Source organism: Ctenocephalides felis, unplaced genomic scaffold (assembly GCF_003426905.1).
Source record: "Ctenocephalides felis isolate EL2017-DRISC unplaced genomic scaffold, ASM342690v1 CF-g0.4_SCAFFOLD_03573, whole genome shotgun sequence".
NCBI lineage: Eukaryota > Metazoa > Arthropoda > Insecta > Siphonaptera > Pulicidae > Ctenocephalides > Ctenocephalides felis.
In genome coordinates, this window is record NW_020539727.1 from 15,415,470 (window position 1) to 15,430,589 (window position 15,120).

Genomic DNA, 15,120 nt, shown 5'->3' on the forward strand with positions numbered 1-15,120 from the left:
CATTTAAGTCTATGAATGATCAGGCAATTATTAAAATTGAACCACCAGAATATTCAACAGAGGACATTAAACTCGAAATTGAAGATGAATTAGATGCCCTTGATGTTACTGTTAAATCAGAATCGTATTCTGAGGATGATGAAACGAGTTTAGGAAATTTAATGAAATCCGAGGTGTCAATTGAAGAAGTCAAACAGGAGTCTTTTGATTGTGACATTTGTAATCAATCATTTGCAGAATCGCATCAATTGAAAGAGCATATGGACGATCACAAACCTAGTCATAGTGAAGAACACTCTTACAAATGTGAAATCTGTCAAACGACTTTCAAACAATCAGTTTTTTTGAAAAATCACATGCACATTCACAATGATAAGCCTCACACGTCACATGTATGCCAGGAATGTAATAAGACATTCAGACATTTAAGTAATCTAAAAAGTCACATGCTGATACACAAAGGGGTACGCCCCCATGAATGCAATGTATGCAAAAAGACATTCAGAAGTTCAAGTAATATGAAAGTACACATGCTTACACACAAAGGGATACGTCCCCATGAATGCAGCATATGCAAGAAGACATTCACACATTCAAGTAGTCTCAAAAATCACATGCTCACTCACAGTGGTGAGCGCCCTCATGAATGCAAAGAATGCAATAAGACATTCACAGAATTAGGTACTCTGACCAGTCACATGCTCATTCACAGTAATGAGCGTCCCCACGAATGCAGTATTTGTAACAAGACATTCAGACATTTAAGCAATATGAAAAAGCACATGCTGATACACAGTGGATTACGCTTGCATGAATGCAATATTTGTAATAAGACATTCACACAATTAAGTAATCTAAAGACTCACATGCTGATACATAATGGGGCGACGAGCACCTATGAATGCACAATTTGTAATAAGACATTCACAAAACTAGGTAGTCTCCAAAGACACAAGTTGATTCATGAAGAAGTACGGTCTCATGAATGCAATATATGCAATAAGACATTCACACAATCTGGTCATTTGAAAAGTCACATGCTCATTCACAGTGATGAACGCCCCTTTGAGTGCAGTTTATGCAATAAGACATTCATACAATCAAGTAATCTGAAAAGTCACATGAAAGTTCACAGTGGTGAGCGCTCCCACGAATGCAGTATCTGTAACAAGACATTCGGACATTTAAGCAATATGAAAAAACACATGCTGATACATACTGGACTACGCACCCATGAATGCAATGTTTGTAATAGGACATTTACACGACCAATTAATTTAAAAAAACACATGCTAATACATAATGGCGCAAGCACTCATGAATGCACAATTTGTAATAAGACATACACTAAACTACGTAGTCTCCAAAGACACATGGTGATTCACAAAGAAGTACGGCCTCAGTATGAATGCAATATATGCAATAAGACATTCACACAATCCGGTCATTTAAAAAATCACATGCTCCTCCACAGTGATGAACGCCCCTTTGAGTGCAGTTTATGCGATAAAACATTCATACAATTAAGTAATCTGAAAAGTCACATGCTCATTCACAGTGATGAGCGTCCCCACGAATGCAGTATTTGTAACAAGACATTCAAACATTCAAGCAATATGAAAAGTCACATGTTGATGCACAGTGGAGTACGCCCGTATGAATGTAATAAATGTAATAAGACATTCACAAGATCAAGTCATCTAAAAGATCACATGCTGATTCATAATAGAGAGCGTCTTTATAAATGTGATATATGCGATGAGGAATTTACTCAATCGGACAATTTGGGGAAACACATGGCACTTCATAGTGGGAAGAGTGATGAAAATCAATGAAATAGTAATACAAATGTTATTGTTTTATATTGTTATGTTTAATGATACACAAATGGTATCACAAATCAAATTAGGTATTATATAATGCTTGTAATGTAACAAATAATTTTGTAATAAGAACTTTCTATAACAGAAAACATTTGTAGCTTTCCTTATCTTTGAGCAAAGGGTTCAATTGCATAGAAACAATATATATTCATTTTTTTTATAATACTTATTAAAAACTATTGGAAATTATTTAACTGTATTATAAAGTCAATGTATATTCTATTAATGTACATAACTGTGTTATGTATTCAATATATATATATATATATATATATATATATATATATATATATATTTCAAAGTAACTAGCAGCTCATTCATCAAAATTAAAAAATGTAAAAAAGTTATTAACCTTTTATTTATATGTTTCGACACCAGATGCATGTCATCATTCAGCAACTACAATAAATTTGAAACAATATATACTAATAATAACAAAACAAATATAAAATTATTATAAATATAGAGAAACATTATACATGCCACCAGGACAAAGACACTCAAAAAAAAGCTTGATATGTGCGTGTTTCATGCGTCATAATGTGTTACAGTTTAAAACTTCTTTCAAATGGTTTTAATTTTGTGGTTATTTATCATTATTTTTCCAAAAAATGTCCTCTAATATTATTACAATTTAAATTTTTATTTTATTTTTTTTTTTTTTTATTGTCTTTGTCCTGGTGGTATGTAAAATGTTTCTCTATATTTATAATAATTTTATATTTGTTTTGTTATTATTAGTATATATTGTTTCAAATTTATTGTAGTTGCTGAATGATGACACGCATCTGGTGTCGAAACGTATAAATAAAAGGTTTTAAATACTTTTTTACATTTTTTATTTCGACGAATGGGCTGCTAGTTAATTTGAAATATGTTTCAACGTCGAAAAAACTAAGATATATATATATATATATATATATATATATATATATAAATTAGGGTGGTCCTTAATATGGACATTTTCGAATTTCCTTGCTCCCAGAAGCTCAAATGTTTCCAAAGTGATAAAATAAAATTCTCTAAGTTTTAGCTCTTAATATTGTCTTTTAGAAAGTGCGCAATTCAATCAAAGTTTTGTATGGAAATAGCACAGGAAAATTTTCAAAAATTTAAAAAATGTTCTTTATATATAACTTGATTAGTGAATAAATTTTTAACGCTTTAGTTTTTAAATTGATGCCTGATAAATCTATATTTCCATTATCAACTTGTGATGATATTTAAGTACATAGAGACTGACTATACTATTCCCTTACGAATCGTCTTAAGCGGGTTCTACTACATTTCTCGTCATTATTAATTAGTTTTAAATAAGATTCAATAATTACCTTGAGCACTGCTGTTTCCTCCTGCTGTGAAGTTTAATATTCGCGGCCTTTCGCAAAGTAATACTGTTTTGTAGGCCTGGCGATATTGTTTGTTCATTATCACATAAATAATTGGATTAATACAGGCTGATAGGTATAGTAGAATGTAGCCCATTATGTGGAGCCCTGAAAAAATAAAAATTATTAATAGATGCATTAGTACAATATTGAACAAATATTTAAATATGCTATGAACTAAGGTGAATCATTTTCAGATGTTTGATGGATATTTTTAACTTCCCGTAGGGTAGTTAGTAATGCGCCAAAAAATCGAAAATGAAAATTTTTGCATTTCTCGACGTTTTGAAGGTTTCTGAACATTTTGACATACCTCAGAAAAAATGGATGTGTTTGTGTATGTGTTTTGTATGTCCGCATTTTTTCGTCCACGTTTTCGGGCGCATGGTTCAACCGATTTGAATGGTTTAAAAAACATTCGATTCCTACTGATAGGGAGATGTGCTTATTAGTTTTTGGCAAAGGCAGGTCTAGCCGTTACGAAGATACAGAGCAAAGAGTGCAGAAAATACAAATCGAGTTTTTGAGAGAACGGAATATCGGATTTGAATGATCTAAAAAACATTCAATTTGTAATGATTGGGAGAAGAGGAGATTAATTTTTTGGCAAAGACAGGTCCCGCCATTTAGAAGATATAGAGCTAAATGTGCAAAAAACGGCAGTTTTGAGTGAAGTAATAAGCGTCCGATTTGAATGATCTAAAAAACTTTCTGCTTGTATTGACAAAACAATATTGCTTTTGAGGGTAAAAATTATTACATCTTTTTTTATTTTCCATAAAATATTTTTGTAATTTTGGATTAAAAATTCAAAAAATTACCCAAGCTAAGCACAGTCTAAGCGCCGCCCTGGTAGAAATGTGTACCCAAGTGCGTTCAGACTGTTTAGCGCTTTTCCAATTTTGTGTAAAACTATTGAAAGATATGAGAAAATAGCCAAGCTAAGCACAGTATAAGTGAAAATGTCGCACAGAATTATTTGCAAATGCGTTTAGACTGTGACTATACGGTAGCACTTTTTCAATTTTGTGTAAATTAGGCAACTATTTTTTGAAATTGAATTCGAAATGAAATGACAATTGTTAATGTTCTGGAGATAAATTGATTTATGATATACATTTGATTTGCTCAGATATAACAATGAGATAGCAAAAATAATGAAAGTTACAGTATTTGTAATAATATAATTGAAAACATTTAAAAATTCTCGAATATTTCCTTACGGTACGGGAAGTTCGAGCAGTGTGCCTTAAGGCACGATGCCATACACCACTAGTATCCTATGTATGTTTTAGTCGTTTTGGAGGCATCAACTTGAGAGTTTTCTATTTTGAAATACTGTATTATTTATTACTTAAATTATCATTTTCCCTTTACCTGGATATTTGACTTCTGGATCTGCAACTTTGGCAATAGTTATAGGCAGATAGCAACCACAAAAAGACAAAAATATCGCCAAAACCATTTTCGTGATTCGCCACTCGTTGCGTTTCATACGGGCTCCACTGCTTTCTGGGGTCCTTTAATTAAAATTAATTATAATTAAGGATATATAATTTTGTCATTTGAAAAATACTACCTTTGGAACATAGTTCTTTAGAAATCAGAGACATGGATTTAAAGGAAGATTGAGAAAAGGAGGATGGTTTTTAAGAAGATAAATATATGTTAATAAGACGTCAACATCAAGAGTGCTTCAAAAAGAATAGAAAAAAATATGTTCAAATTAGGCATGGTCATGAAAATAAAACCATGAGACCAATTTTGTGACCCTTCTTTAAAGAAAAAAAAGAAGATTTGAAAGAACTAGTTGAAAGAAAATTACAAATGCTTGGCGATTTCCATTAGATGAACACAATTTTTTTATCAGATTTGGACCAGCTGTTTAAGAGGAGTTCAATATGAAACTTATGTAGAGAAGTTTGATGTCATTATATACATCAGTAAAATCGATTCTAATTGATCTTCTCTACATATTTGTATTGAACTCCTCCTAAACAATTAGTTCAATTCTGATAAAAAAGTGTTTATCCAGTGAAATTTTTAAAACGTTTTCTAATACATATTTTAAATTTTCTTCTTACTAGTCCTTTTAGACCTTCTATTTTTCCTTTGAAGAATGGTGGTCACAATCTTGATCTAAGTAAGTTATGATTAGAAAAATCTCTCTAATCCGGCATTATAAACTCTTTCCACTCGTGAATTGTGAGATTTTTGTCGCCGAAGTGGCGGAATCCGAGTGGAATTATAGTAAAAAGTCAAAGGATATTGTTTATTATTTCCAAAACAATGTTTAGTTTGCTGAGGGTGTCGGATTATTGGAGGTGTCGATCGAATTTATAATTTTATATTATTTATTTATTTATAATTTTTTTATTACCTTGCAATTTGTGGTCCACTTTTTGCAGGAGTAGCCGAACTGCCGTTGTTTTGGGGCTTATTATTAGCTTTGGCAGCATGTTGGCGCATTCTCACTTCCGAACTGGAAAAAAAAATTAATCAAATAATTTATTATTAAGCAACTGAATAAATATATACTATCGTATAGATATTTTGTACAATCTCTCATACCAGGTACTTTCCGTCTGTTTGAGATGTATAAAATTTAAATTAAAATTCAAATAAAAAAAATTTTAATAAAGTGAGAATAAATGTTGTCATACATTTTTTTTATAATTCATTTTTGCTAATCAAGACTTAACGTTTGCTCCAAAACGCCTGAACTAATTTCAAAAATTTAAAAGCCAATCAATGTATTTTGATGTAGATTATCTTTTCTCAGTTTCGTGTAGCGATCGGCCGAGCCGTTTCTTTGTAATTTGGAAAAAAACTGTTAAACTTTTCTTCCACATTTAAGCTCATTCTACCAAATCGATTTTAAAAAATCAAAAATTGTTTGAAAGATATTAGTTGGGAATGATACTGATTAGTTTTAGGTGAAAATCTACCGAGCCATTTTCTTGTAATTAACTGTTGAAAAAAAATTTAAGCCAAATTTTATGGAACAATTCTTATAGAACTTACCGTAATATTACGGCCTTACAACAAGTAGTCAAAATGTGATCCTAAACTACTGAACCAATTTTAAATTTATTCTAATAAAAATGTCCTAACTCTTTGACCTGTATACGAGTATATGTGCTGAGTTTCAAACAAGGAATCGAATAGTAAGAAAAAAATCCAAAAGTTTTTCAAAAAATTATTTGTTGTCGACGTTTCGGATCTATGTACGTTCCATCTTCAGCTTTTGAACATGATCTTGATTAGAAATAAACAAACAAAGCTGATTTCTTATGTAAGACATGGAATTAATAAATTCTCTTCTAAATCATTTATTATTAATTTATTGTCTAGGTAATAATTATTTTTTAATAATAATAAAGACGTTTGTTGCCAGCTCAAACATAGAGAACGATAATGCATTTGAAAAAAGGCGCCACTTGCTAAATATCAACGCGCTTTGGTAAATGTCTCATCTTTTTCAAAGCATTACTCTATGCTTTAGATGTCAAATAATGAATTAAATTTTAGTTGAAATCATTTAAAGCATTGTTGATTAAATTAGATTATTATTTCGTAAGAATAATTTTGTAAATATTTAGTGAGAATAGGCATTAAAAACATTTAAAAATGTCAGACGAAGCAATTACGTCCATGAATAATCAGGCAATTAAAATTGAACCAACAGAATATTCAGCAGAAGACATTGAAGGCGAAAATGATGATGAATTTCATGATCTTGATGCTATTGTTAAATCTGAATCGTGTTCTAAGGATAATGATGCATGTTTAGAAAGATTCATGAACTCCGAGGTGACAATTGAAGATGAAGTCAAACAGGAGTCTTTTGATTGTGACATTTGTAATCAATCATTCGCAGATTCCCATAATCTAACAAAACACATGGTCGATCACAAGCCTAGTCATAGCAAAGAACGCCCTTACGAATGTGAAATCTGTCAAAAGACTTTCAAACAATCAAGTGTTTTGAAAACTCACATTGCCATTCACACGGGTGAGCGTCCGCATAAATGCAATGAATGCAATAAGTCATTCATACAATTAAGTAATCTGAAAACTCATATGTTCATTCATAGTGGTGAGCGTCCCTATGAGTGCAGTATATGCAAGAAGACGTTCACACTAAAATCTAGTCTGAGAATTCACATCCTCATTCATAGTGGTGAGCGTCCCCATAAGTGCAATATATGCCATAAGACATTCAGAAATTCAAGTAATATGAATGTGCACATGCTGATACACAAAGGAGTACGTCCCCATGGGTGCAGTATATGCAAGATGACATTTACACAATCATCTAGTCTGAGACATCACATGGTTAGTCACAGTGATGAGCGACCCTATGAATGCAGTATATGCAATAAGACATTTGCAAGCTCAAATTATCTGAAGAAACACATGGTGATTCATAACAGTGAGCAACCTCATAAGTGTGTAATGTGCAATAAGACTTTCAAACAATCACGTGCTCTGAGAAGTCATATGCTGATACACAATGAAGGGCGTCCTCATGAATGCAATGTATGCAATAAGACGTTCAGACATTTAACTAATTTGAACAGACACATGAGCTTTCACAGTGGTGAGCGCCCCCACAAATGCGATATTTGTAATAAGGCATTTACACTTTCATACAATCTGAATAATCACATGGTCGTTCACAGTGGTGAGCGTCCACATCAGTGTAATATATGCAAGAAGACCTTTACAGAATCGGGTAATCTGAAAAAACACATGCTGCTACACAAAGGGGAGCGCCCCTTTGAATGCAACATATGCAATAGGACATTCACGCAATTAAGAAACATGAAGAATCACATGCTGGTACACGAAGAGATACGTCCCCATGCATGCAATATATGCAATAAGACATTCTCAAAATCAAATAATCTGAAACAACACATGCTCATTCACAGTGATGTGCGCCCCCACAAATGCAATATATGCGATAAGGGATTCACACAATCAAATAATCTGAAAAAACACATGCTCATTCACAGTGATGAGCGCCCCCACGAATGCACTATTTGCAACAAGACATTCAGACAATCAAGTCATCTGAAAAATCACATGCGGATTCATACAGGAGAGCTTCCTTTCAAATGTGAAATATGCAATAAAGCATTTAAACAATTAATCGATTTGAAGAGACACATGACACGTCATAGTCGGAAGAGTGAAGAAAAACAATGAATCTAAACATATTGTTAAATTGAATTTAAATATTTGTAAACATGTTATAAACCTTACATATAATAGAATGTATAAATAGTACGAAATATACAGTAAGCATTAAATAATATGCATTCATTCATTGATAATCAAAGCAATTATTACATAATATCATTTTATATTTTCCGCAACCACTGGTTGTGGATTCGATTCCAGCTTGATATCAAGCAGTGTCAGATTTTTATTTAAGATAATAGATTTCAAATATATATATATATATATATATATATATATGCATGCAAATTTTGAATAAAAACAATTCAAAAGATATTTGTTGGGAATGATACAGATTAGTTTATGGTAAAGATCGATCGAGCCGTTTTCTGTTGAAAATTTTTTTGCCGATTTTTATGAAACTTAATTTCACTATAGATACCATGGTCTTATAGAACATACTGAAATATTCTAGCGACCCTACAAGTAGTTTAATTTTAAAAATTCATCAAAGTTTGACAATAATATGATTATTTGGCATGGAATTGTAGTGAATTTTATCTAGTTTCAAACTGAAAAGTGGTGGTTCCATATAATATTTTTGAGTTATTTGACAAAAACCAAAAAAATGTCCCGAATTTTCTATTCACATTGCTAAAGAATGAAATATCAAATTCAAATTCGTTTTATTCTAAACTTTTATTTCGTAGTATAAAGGTGTTCCCAAGGAAATGTAGCAAATTTTATCTAGTTTCACCCCATCTAACAAAAAAAAGTGTGCCCCCATATAACATTTGTGAGCTATTTGACAAAAATCAAAAAAATGTCCAGAATTTTCTATTTGCAGCTAAAAAATGAAAAATGGATTTCAAAGTCGTTTTATTCAAAACATTTGTATCGGATCATGTGCAACTGTTGGCATAGAATTATAGTAAATTTTATCTAGCTTCTGCTTTTGTGATAAGTCAAAATTTGAATTTTGCAAATTTAAAACCCACTGGAATAAATTCGATAAGAAAGGTTTGATAAAAGATCGGCCAAGCCACTAAAAATTAGTTTTTTTTTGTTAATCAAGACTTTAATGTCTTATTTACAAAATTGATATGTGCAAAAAAAGAAAAAATACAAAAAATACAATAAATTGAATATAAAATGAAAAAAGTTAAAATAAAACTAGTGGTGTATGGCATCGTGCCTTAAGGCAAATTGCTGGAACTTCCCGTACCGTAATAAAATATTCGAGAAATTTTAAACGTTTTCAAATACTTACATTATTAAAAATACTGTAACTTTCATTATATTTGCTATCTTTTTATATCTGAGCAAATCAAATGTAAATCATAAATCAATCAATTTATCTCCAGAACATTAACAATCGTCATTTCATTTCGAACTCAATTTCAAAAAAATAGTTGCCTCATTTACACAAAATTGGAAAAGTGCTCCAGTCTAAACGCACTTTGATAAACATTTGTACCAGAGTGGCTTAGACTGCCATTTTTTTAACATTTAGCTCTGTATCTCCGAAACCGCTGGGGCTACCTTTGCTAAAAACTAATAACCACTTTTCCGCGTCATTACAAACTGAATGTTTTTGGATCATACAAATCGGATGATCCGTTCTCTCAAAAACTCGATTTCTATTTTCTGCACTCTTTGCTCCGTATCTCCGTAACGGCAGGACCTGCTTTTGCCAAAAACTAATCAGCACATCTCCCTGTCAATAGGGATCGAATGTTTTTTAAACCATTCAAATCGGTTGATCCGTGCGCCCGAAAACGTTGTCGAAAAAATGCGGACATACAAAACACACACACACATCCATTTAGTTTCTGAGGTATGCCAGTAAAATGTTCAGAAACCTTCAAAACGTCGAAAATGCAAAATACGGTAAGTTAAAATGTTAAAATAAAATAAATTAAAATAAAAACAGTAATACAAAAATAATAACATAAATGAACTATGACGTGAGTAAAATATGAATGAATGTAAAATGTCGTCTACTGAATTTAATTCCTGGGAAATACGATGTATATAAATATATTTTATATACTAGGCATTTTTAATTGGCGCATTGAGCAAAATATCCCATCTTACTTTAAAATAGTTAAAAACTTATTTTGAATTTATTTTTTCAAAGTAAATAAATAATTTTAGGACTTCATACAAATATCAATAAGCACGCATAGACCTATATTTTCACCAAATTTGAGCTTTAAGTAAACTTAAAATTTAAAATAACTATGTATTTTTTTACCTGTGTACCACCCAGAAAATTCGGGCATAGCAAGCGATGATAACAATGCAAGGAGTGACGAATCCAACGACGAACAAGGCCGTTTTACTCGATGCTCCCCTAGAATCTTTGGTAACACTGCAAGTGCCAAGGCGAGGGTCGTAGGCGAAAGCGCCCCATACACCCAACAGGGTGGGAACCTGGGATAAAAATAAATATTTAATTAAAATAATAATATCTAACTTATTTAATAACATGAACATTTAATAGGATTAGAAATAAAACGTTGATTCAAAGGACACATTCCAAAATTTACCATTCTCAATCCATCTTTTTTTCTTCATTCTTCTAATTCTATTCAATTTTCAACTGAATCATTCAAATTCTATACAATTTCAGCTGTAACATGTTGTTAATTAACTGTTATACAATTAATCAACTTCAACATATTTGCAGACTTTATAATTCATACATTATTGTTAAGACACTGCCAGGACTCGATCCAAGGATCTCTGGTGTGTGAGTCAAGCATATTGACCTACGTCATATAGCACTTAACAATTAAAGATATCAGTAATTGTGGATTAATTGATTAACTAGTGGGGCGCATGGCATCGTGCCTTAAGGCAAATTGCTGGAACTTCCCGTATCGTAATTAAAAATCTGGAACCCCAAAAAATTACACAAAATGTGTACACATTATTAAAATCTCTATAAAATATCTGATAATTTGATGTATACATGTCCAATAAACATTTTTGACCGCCAAATGACATTTTTTTAACTTATTTTCAATGAGAGTCCATAACCACTGGACCTGCCTTCCCAAAAATTAAATCTGTTCTTCATCTTGTCAATACAAGTAAAATGTTTTTTGAAAAACTGAGTTACAGTTTTTGGCACTTTTTGCCCCGTATCTTCGGAATGGCTAGACCTGCCTCCGCCAAAAACTAATCAGCACGTCTCCTTATCAATACGAATTGAATGTTTTTTAAATTATTCAAATCGCCTCATCCGTGTTCCCAAAATCGTCGACGAAAATTTGTATCCTCACGCACACACATACACGCATACACGCACACACGCACACACACACATACACACTCACACACACATACATCCATTTTTTCTAAGATATGCCAAAATGTTCAGAAGGTTTTGAAACGTAAAGATATATAAAAATTTTCATTTTCGATTTTTTTGCGATTACTATAACTTGCCCTATGCGAAGTTAAAAATAAATATCTAATTTAGTAACATAAAAGTTTAATAGGATTGGATATATGAAAGGTCAATTCGAAGGAAAAATCCCAAAATTTACAATATATTTAGCTGTAGTTTTCTACAAAGTCCTGTTTCTTATTTCTTCTAAATTTATCTGTTTTTCCTTCATATTTCTAATTCTATTCAATGTCAGCTCAATAACTCAAATTCCAACTTCAACATATTGTTTTTTAATCAAATTTGCATATTTGCAAAATAAATTGCAAATCAAATTGTTTATTTAATTCATTTTAAAGTATACATAGGCATATTTTTATTCAGTCTCACAATTCATTATTGATGTTGCCAGGATTCGAACCGAGTATCTCTGGCGTGTGAGTCGAGCATGCTACTGACTAACCTATGCCATGAAACTATCACTTTTATAAATATCAGTATTTGTGGATTACTTAACTAATAATCGTAGTTAAAATTTAAATTATTTACCTGAAATCCATAACTGAAGATCCAAGCTCCTATGAGCATTGCTGCAATATATCTTTTTCTGTAAACTCGAGCATATATTCCAGAATGAGTTATCATTATATATCTAAAATTGAACAAAAACCAAAATTAATAAAAAAACATATTCATTTGATTCTTCATATCTTCTTATATATAAAAATGGAGCTGTCGATAAAATGATCCGCTAAAATTCGAAAACGGCTAGACCGATTTGGCCAGTCTTAGTCTTGAAAAATTCGTGCTAATCAGTAGGTTGTCGGAAAGCCGAGATATTATTTCAAAATAGCGTAGAAACTTTACATGTTTAATTTGAAAATTTTTGTAGAAGCGCAATTTGAATAAAACAATGGACGGTGGCTATTACGTCAAATGTCAAAAGTTTTTTACAGATAATGTTCAATTACGTTTAATAGAATGTTTTACGTGAATATTATTTAATTACGATTAAATTGTAGTAAGTAGTTTTGTTTGTAGTTTTATTTGTACACAAAAACGTTATTAAACGGATCACAAGTGCTACTAGAAACGAAAGAAATATCAACTTTTTTGAAATGCTGCACTCTTTTTTTGCAAATCATATTTTTCTTAAACACGGTGCTCTGAAAGATCTCATTTGTATAATTATATACTCATTGGTATTTATAAAACATTTTCTAGGTTACATTATTTTTTATTTATGTTATTTAAATTCAGAACCTAAATTTGGTATCGATCAAATGGACATTTTGTCGAAAAGCATTTTCCCAGTTATAATTTCCCAGAATTTATCGAAGAATAGATAGTAATATATGAAGGTCTGGGGTTAAAAAGGTTCATCACCGATGTGTCAAAAACCAGTAAAGTTAAGCATTGTTTAACAACAATATTTGAAAGTAGAGGGAAAAAGATGTATAGCCAGCTATCACCTTGATTCTTATGACTTTGCTATCGGGCGATAAAGGGTAATCTTTGAAAATCCATAATAAAAGTATTTTCTTCCGTTGGTAGTTTTTTAGCATTAGTTAAAAATGTAATTATTTTGGAAAATACTTTTTAAATTAAAATAAGACATTAACCCTATAGAGTAAAAAGATCTAGATAACGTATTTTTGAAACACAGCAAAAAAAGCACATTTCTACAATGATGAAGTAGCTGGCAGTTTTACTGAACGTAGTCAGATAATTGTTCTTTCGATATGTGTTATTTGTTGTGATATAATTGTTTTGGTTTTCACAATATAATTAATATTAGGTTGTCAAATATCCCCCTTCCGCTTTTTTGCTATTGGTTTATAATACAAAAAGGCGGAAGGGAGATATTTGACAACCTAATATTTTATCAAAGTCAAATTCGACCTTTGTGCCTCGCCCTGCTCTACATATATACTTTTTATTAAATTTACTTTAATTCATCGAATGTTACTTAAAACCTTTCAAAAAGCAGGTCAAAGAAGAAATATTTATTTACTATCTCTCTTCGCAGAAACTTGAAAATTTTGTATAAGCTCAGTACTATTATTTAGAATTATACTCAAAATCCAGAATCCAAAAAGAATTTGAGAAACTTGAAACGTAATCAATAAGTCGAAAGACCAAAAAAGACTTGGATTGGATTATACCATGTTTTCTATAGAAAGTGTATAAAACTTTCAGTTTTGATTGTATTGACAAGATATAGACCAACTAATGGGGTTTATTAATAAACCCAATATAAACCAAATATAGAAACAATTGTTTCTATAATACCTCATTGTACATAGCATTCAAACAACACATAATTATATACTAAAAGTATTAATTTATTTGATTCTCTAGAAATTGTCTAGAGTATACCTTACTTAGCAAAACAACGTTTGCCGGGTCAGCTAGCATATATATATATATATATATATATATATATATATATATATTAGGGTGGTCCTTAAAATGGTCATTTTCGAATTTCCCTGCTCCCAGGGGCTCAAATGGTTTCAAATTGATAAAAAACAATTCTCTGAAAGTTTTAGCTCTTATTATTAACGTTTAGATAGAGCGCAATTCAATCAAAGTTTGTATAGAAAAAGCATGAAAAAATTTTTGAAAATTTAAAACAAATGTTTTAGGTATAACTTAGCAACAAATGAATGAGTTTTATTCATTCATTTGTTCGCTAAATTACATATAAAAAACATTTTTAAAATTATTGAAAATTTTTCCATGCTCTTTCCATACGAAGTTTGATTGAACTATCTAAAAGTTAATATTAAGAGCTAAAACTTTCAGAGAATTGTTTTTTTATCAATTTGGAACCATTTGAGCCCCTGGGAACAAGGAAATTCGAAAATGACCATTTTAAGGACCACCCTATATATATATATATATATATATATATATATATATATATCTTTTTATTACTATTCCTACCTATTGACAGTGATCATGGCAATGGACAGCAAAGACACTCCGACACTTCCGTAACGCATAAAAGGCACCAGTTTGCACAACGTGACGTTACCCATGACGCCTTCATTTTCAGAGCTGATCAGGCTTCTACCTGACGAATCAGTCGTTCCGCCTGACCAGGTTCCCTGGACGAACCTGGCCGCGCTGAAGGGCAGGACGATGGAACAGAAGACCAGGTCGGCGAAACATAAACTGGAAAAAATAATATAGAAATAAATATGTAAGTGAATTATAAAGGCAATACAAAATGAAGTTGAAATTGATCAAAGGGCAAAAT

At 31.3% G+C, this 15,120-nt stretch overlaps 1 protein-coding gene across 2 annotated transcripts in view; it reads right to left on the reverse strand.

Annotated features, from left to right (window-relative positions):
* Positions 1-15,120, reverse strand: part of LOC113389048 (G-protein coupled receptor moody-like) — a 39,173-nt gene that overhangs the window by 10,027 nt on the left and 14,026 nt on the right. For both annotated transcript variants that reach the window (XR_003368202.1, XM_026626097.1), the window contains exons 4-9: positions 14,805-15,035; positions 12,405-12,507; positions 10,716-10,894; positions 5,652-5,753; positions 4,649-4,791; positions 3,215-3,379 (exon numbers count right to left, since the gene is read on the reverse strand). Coding sequence is in view for 1 of the 2 variants with exons in the window: in XM_026626097.1 (XP_026481882.1) it covers positions 3,215-3,379; positions 4,649-4,791; positions 5,652-5,753; positions 10,716-10,894; positions 12,405-12,507; positions 14,805-15,035 (923 nt within the window). In the remaining variant the exon portion in view is untranslated. The remainder of the gene's footprint in view (positions 1-3,214; positions 3,380-4,648; positions 4,792-5,651; positions 5,754-10,715; positions 10,895-12,404; positions 12,508-14,804; positions 15,036-15,120) is intronic.